A 6848-nucleotide genomic window follows, 5' to 3' on the forward strand; every position below is an offset into this window, starting at 1 on the left:
CCTGACAGAAAGGATCCCCGACCTTCAAGTTCCTCCACTTGACCGACGTCCACTTTGACGCGGCCTACAAGCCTGGCAGTAACGCCCAGTGTGGGGAGCCTCTGTGTTGTCGGGCCGATAGCGGGCCTGTCAGTGAGTGACATTGTTTGTGTGTGTGTACGTGTGTTGTCGGGCCGATAGCGGGCCTGTCAGTGAGTGATACTGTTTGTGTGTGTGTGTGTGTGTACGTGTGTGTCTGTCTGTCTGTGTGTTGTCGGGCCGATAGCGGGCCTGTCAGTGAGTGACATTGTCTGTTTGTCTGTCTGTCTGTCTGTCTGTCTGTCAGTTCTCTCTGTTTGTCTTCTGTCTTTCACAGACAAGATCATAATACCCTATGCACACTACCACTCGATCGAATCTGTAAAATTGAACCGGGGCCTTCCAAATTTCCTTCCTGGAGGGGCAGAAGCTACCATTTTGTTACAATTTTATCAAATCCTCCTGATACCGCCGCTCCTACCCTTTTGGGTGTCACGGGAAGAAAGAGACGTCTCTCTGTCAGCAACAGGAGAGCTTGGGTCAGGGGGATGCCGTGAGTTGTTAGCGTTTCCCTGACTCCATCTACCCAGGTCTTTCTCGGTCGCCCTCTAGTCTTGTTGCCATTGAATTTTTTTTATGTTACGTAGGCACGTTGTGCTGGGTGGTGTGTTGGTAATCGCACTCTTAAAACCCTAAAAGTGGGTGGTTGGTGGGTGCTCTGGTGTGGTTTGCTTCTTCTTTCCTATCAAACATCTATCGTCCTGATCTCCCCTCCTTCTTTTTTATGTTTGTTACTCTCTTGTAACACCTCTAATCTTCTGGCACTCATATGACCTTATGCAGTTGCGAGCGCCGTAAAACCTCTACTAAAACAAACAAACCAACCCTAAAATATAAAATATGGTTGTTTTTGGGGAATGTGATAAAATTGTGCCAAAGTTGTAGCTTTGTGGATGGTTTGCAGGTGCTCTGGTGTGGTTTGCTTCTTCTTTCCTATCAAACATCTATCATCCTGATCTCTTCTTCTTTTTTGTGTTCGTTACTCGCTTGTAACACCTCTAATCTTCTCCACTAATATGACCTTATTGTGTTGCAAGTGCCGTAGAACTCGCACTAAAAAAACAATAGTAACTTTTACCCCTTTAATGGAGCAAAATCTGGCTAGGCCCGACTCAATTCGACTGAATTTGATTGCCAGTGTGCCCAGGGTAGGCCCTATAGAACCAGTAGACCTCTGATGCTGGTTATGTAGTTGTAAAATATGTCTGTTTGTCTTTGTTTTCTGAAATTTTATTTTTTTCTTCTTTTTTCCTATTCTTCTTTTTTCCTTTTCGAATTGACAGCCCTATTACATACAGAACTTGTTTTTGAACCACTTTCAATTGGACTTGTAACTTGATTCCATTTAATGTAGAGCAGTTTTCAAACTCAATTTGACAGTGTATATTGGATGTCAGCTCACAGGGAGGTTAGCGATATCTTTCTCGCCCGTGGAATATTAGCTCTGTTGACGTCTTGTTACCCAAGGACGCCTGGATTGACATAGTGGGTGGTTAGCAGGTGCTCTGGTGTGGTTTGCTCCTTCTTTCCTATCGGACATATATCGGTAGGTGATTGGCAGGTGCTCAGGTGAGGTTTGCTCCTTCTTTCCTGTCAAAAGCTATCGTAGTCCTTCTCTCTCTCCCTCTTTTTTTTTTTTTTAGTGTGTGTTACTCTCTTGTAACACCTCTAGTCTTCGGCACTTGTATGACTTTATTGTGTTGCAAGTGCAGTAAAACCTCTACTAAAACGAAAAACCATCAGTCTGAGAACAACTTACTTAGACGAGTTGAACATATTATTTTATGAGTGAGGGGAGAAGGATATTGTTGGGGGTTTTTCTTAAGGGGGAGGGGGGAGAGGGGGGCAGTTAAAGTATCCAAGCAGAGAAATGGATGGTAAACATAATTGCCGTTGTCTGATTCAGATCTGGCATTTTATGATGATAGTGATGGTGGTTGTGGTGGGGGTGGTGGTGGTGGATATTTATCACCGCTTTGTCATAAACAAGGGGTAAAAAAATTAATTAATAAATTTACCAATGTAAATAAGAGTCTTTACCATATTTACACAGATTTTCATAAATGTCTGTCTGTCCTTTTAACATGATGATGATATGACCGTATGCAGTTGCGAGCTCCGTAAAACTCTTACTAAAACATAACATGATGATAGATTTGTTGCAGTAAAACCTGTTGGCATTTACATGACAAAAATTGAGTCGATATAAGTGCCGGAAAACACCTGCTCAGTCAATCAAAAATAAATTTGTTGAAAGTTTTATCTTTCCCTGGGGAAATTGTGCGTTAAATTTGAGTAGTTGTAGAAATACATGTTTGTGAAATTGACCCAACAACAACAATATTTGGTATTTTCAATTACTGGGGGAAATGGAAATATTATTTGTAGAGAGGGTTGTGGTGGTGGGAGAGAAATAACCTGAACCTTTCACTCTTTTGCTACATCATCACATCAGAAGCTCTTTGTTTCAAATGTTTGTGGGTGGTTGGCGGGTGCTCTGGTGTGGTGTGCTTCTTCTTTCCTGTCAAACATCTATCGTCCTTATCTCCCTTCTTATTTTTTTATGTTTGTTACTCTCTTGTAACACCTCTAACCTTCTGGCACTCATATGACCTTATGCAGTTGCGAGTGGCGTATAACTTCTACTAAAATTAAACTGCTACATCATCACATAAGACGCCCTTTGTTTCAAATGTTTTGCTTTTAGCTTTTATTTTTTCCCTCTCTTGATGATAGAGAGACATATTATTTACAAATCTGAGAAGTAGAATGATTTTTTAAATGTAGGCTTAATCAGCTGCTTGCACTGTATGCTTCCTGGGAAGCTGAGAAAAGTTACTGAGTGTTCTGTGGTCTGCTGGGGTAACAATATAGTGTGTAAAGCGCGTACAGCTTGCTGTCTAGAGGAGATATACGCTAAACAAATGCTGTATTGTTGTTATTATTATTATGTTGTGTCCATTTTAGCCTGGGTTGGGTTCGTGGGTGGCTGGCGGGTGCTGTGGTGTGGTTTGCTTCTTCTTTCCTATCAAATGTCTATTGCCTTTATCTCCCCTCCTTCTTTTTTTTGTTCGTTACTCTCTTGTAACTGGTCTAGTCTTCGGCACTTTTATGACCTTATTGAGAAGCAAGTGCTGTAAAACGCTTACAAAAACTTAACTTAGCCTGAATTGGCCTGACCAGGCAGGGTGGAAGCATCCTGCCTTCTTAATGGTCTAGACTGTCAATTTGGCAGGGGAGGGGGGGTGTGGAGGGGATGCAGTGTTTCTGAGGTCTTTCAATTTTCCTAATGCAGAAATACTGAAGATGGTCAGAAAGGGTTAATGTAGTGCCATTCAGATTGATATATATGTGATAGGTTAATATAATGTCTTGGGAGAGGGATTTTTTTGGGGGGGAGTATTGTTTTGTTTTGAACTGCCCAATGTAAAATTACTTTTCCTATCTCAGGCCCCAACATGGAATAAAAACCTATTTGTATTCGGTTCCGGATGGAAATTTGCTGTTTCAGGATTAGATCTACATGTAGTTTGCATTTATCAGGGATGCCACTTTTCCGGGGTTTTTTCCGTATTTTCGGTATTTTGATCCTGATCCGCTATTCCGTTATTGAGATCGAGATAGAATCTATAGTTGGAAAAAAAAAAATCCCACACACACACACTTTCTATGTACACCTATTGTTTTTGTTTGTTTGTCATTTCTTTCTATGTACACCCTGTGGGTTTCAAATTGATATTCATACGTTAGCGAGACCGTGGCGTGTGGATTTTCAGCTATTTTCCAAAAGTTGAGTTGCATCCCCGATTTATGGCCACAGTAATCTGTGGTGTAGGAGTTAGACACCTACACCATTTCACCCAGAAGACCCGAGTTCAGTACCCTAGTGCGGAGGTTTTTACAAAGTATTTCCATCTGTGCAGTGGCGGTGGGTGGACGAAAATTTGGGTGGGGCTTTGGTTGCTTTCATTTCTTTACCACCAAATAGCAAGCAATAAGAACAAAACAGTGGTGATTTGTCCATACTCACGGCGAGCCACGGCATTTTGAGAACCATTCAAACGAGAAAAGTCACCTTTAATTCCTCTGGATGCTGGGGACGAAACCACTTCTCCTCCAAACTTCTCTAATTAATTTTCATCTGATGAAAAAGTTGCCTCAAAAGTGGTTTGATGTAATTAATAACCGTTAAATCTCAGCAGCACACACACAAACATGCATACACAGCACTCCACGAGCTGGATTAGGCCGTGTAGTCGAGGAAAGTAGACAGCGCCTAATAAAGGTCCAATGGGAGCGTAGGTAACTGTGTCACAGGGGGAAAGTGTGTCGTAAACTTTTTTTTGTCAGGGCTAGGACAGCGTGAGCCCGCTGTGCAGTGTTATTTTTTTCAAGTCTCCTACCTTTTTACAAGAAAACTTTCATTAACGAGGGACGGTGGGAACCAGCTCATCTTAGCTGAGCCCTAAAGACATTTGATTGGCTGTTAGGATACTATAGTTGTAAGCGGTGGCAACAGTGATTGGATAAACGAGCAAGCTGCCAAGTTGGTCACTTTGTGTTCATTGCGTGCGATCATAACGGTTTCAACTGCTTTTTTCGTTATTTTCATTTGCTTTGGGATAAAGTTGGGGGGTGGGGAGGGGGGCTCAAGCTCGTGAGCCCTTCACTACCCACCGCCACTGCATCTGTGTGCTGGGGTTTGTGGTTGGCGGGTGCTCTGGTGTGGTTTGCTTCTTCTTTCCTATCGAACATCTATCGTCCTTATCTCTCCTCTTTCTTTTTTATGTTTGTTACTCTCTTGTAACACCTCTAATATTCTGGCGCTTATACGACCTTATGCAGTTGCGAGCGCCGTAAAACCTCTACTAGAAGTAAAAACTGTCTGCAGGGATATTGTATCCCTCTCAGTCCGGTTAGGCAAAAGCAGAGTCTTAAAACATCTAAATAGCTGTAATGATAAATTTTGAAAAGAAAATAATCATAATAATGATAATGATTGTAATAACAATAGTAATAATAGCAATAATAATAATAGTAATAATAGTTTATCCACCAGTGGCTGATGATGATGACCAATACATCTGCAAAGGAGAATATTTGTTAACCCTTTCATGATGTATGTTTTTCCAACTTTTAAAGGAAGGAGGAGAGATAAAGACTATAGATTTTTAATAGGAAAGAAGGAGCAAACCACACTAGAGCACCCGCCAACCTCTCACTGTTGGATGGATAATCAAAAACAACGACAAGCAACAACTACAGCGAAAAGAAGTCAAACCACACCCTTGCCCCACTAAACACTTTGCAGTCACACAGCCAGCAGTACAAAATACCCCCATCTGGTCACCCAGCCAGGAGAGTGACTGCAACAGACTTCTCAGACCTGCATCTGGACACCGGAACAGATCATTTTCACCGGCGCATTATTGCACCAAGTGACCGCAAAATGTGAATCTTATGTTGTTTGTTTTTGCTTATGTTTTGTTTTTCTTCTCCCCCCCTCAGCCAACAAGTCTGACGGTGCCTGGAAGTTTGGGGACTACCGTCGCTGTGACACGCCCCTCTGGACCCTGGAGAACCTCTTCTCTACCCTGGCCGCTCAGAAGGATCAGGTCAGTTTTTCTTTTTTCTTTTTTTTTTGTGTATGTTACTCTCTAATAACACCTCTAATCTTCTGCACTCATATGATTATATAACTAAACCTAAAAAAAAAACCCAACAGCAACAAAAGAAACGACGAAACTACTCTACTCTGCATAATGTTTATTAAGAGAGAGGTTAACTTAAGTAGTGGTAGTCAGCGACTAGGGGGGGCAGAAAAGTTTTCCCTTGTCTTATCGCAGACTTGACAGCCTGTAAGCAATTGCGTTCATATGACTGATTTTGACCGGGAGGGTCACAAATGTGGACTGTGACAGTGACATGATACTTTTTAAAAAATTGTGTGCCTCAGTGGGGATTGTGATAAGATACTTTGTAGTGTTAGTTACTACATCTGTGAAAAAATGAACATCCAGGAATAGCACATTGCTGTTTTGAGGACAACGAACCCGATTGGATTGATTGTTGTCAAAGGAATGCATTGATGAAAGTACCTGTACTACATGTGTGTATCTTGAAAGAATGTGTGTGTTTCACAATATTGTGTGTGTTTATCTGACCACGTTTCTCAACCTGTGTCATTTTCAGACGTAGACATTTTTACTCATTGGGATTTGCAGGTTTTTGAACCTGTCAGTACTTTCATTCCTGATTGTAGTACGCAAAACTGTCAGCAATGCACAAATACACGTAAAAATGATCAAATCTGCATCTTTTATTTTCCGGCAAGCTCGAAACCATTGGTCTAGCTCTAGCAGATCGTAAAACTTGTCCCGGGTCTCTCTCTGCCTCTCCTTTTGGAAGCCTGGAATTTGTCGGTGTTGCTCTTGTGTGGTTTGCTCCTTCTTTCCTTTAAAAAATCTATCATCTCTATCTCCCCTCCTACTTTTTGTGTTTGTTACTCTCTTGTATCCCCTCTAATCTTCAGCCGTAAAACTGTAACTAAAACTAAAACTGTCCTTGACCCAGTATGCGTACGTCATCTGGACGGGTGACCTGCCGGCCCACGACGTCTGGGAGCAGCCACGGGAAGCTCAGCTGTCCTCGCTGCGTACCGTGGTGGCGCTGCTGCGCAAGTATCTCCCTGACACGCCCATCTACCCAAGTCTGGGGAACCACGAGAGCTCTCCCGTTAACAGGTGAGTGGGGGTGGGGGGGGGGGGGGA

General features: G+C 42.4%; 1 protein-coding gene across 1 annotated transcript in view; it reads left to right on the plus strand.

Moving 5' to 3' along the window:
- LOC101851273 (sphingomyelin phosphodiesterase) overlaps positions 1-6848 on the plus strand; it is a gene marked incomplete in the record, with an annotated part of 53484 nt that overhangs the window by 32109 nt on the left and 14527 nt on the right. Inside the window, 3 exon segments of the mRNA XM_005101206.3 lie at positions 9-132; positions 5587-5693; positions 6652-6821. Of these exon segments, the coding sequence (XP_005101263.2) occupies positions 9-132; positions 5587-5693; positions 6652-6821 (401 nt within the window).

This window comes from Aplysia californica, unplaced genomic scaffold (genome assembly GCF_000002075.1).
Source record: "Aplysia californica isolate F4 #8 unplaced genomic scaffold, AplCal3.0 scaffold00273, whole genome shotgun sequence".
NCBI classification, from domain to species: Eukaryota; Metazoa; Mollusca; class Gastropoda; order Aplysiida; family Aplysiidae; genus Aplysia; species Aplysia californica.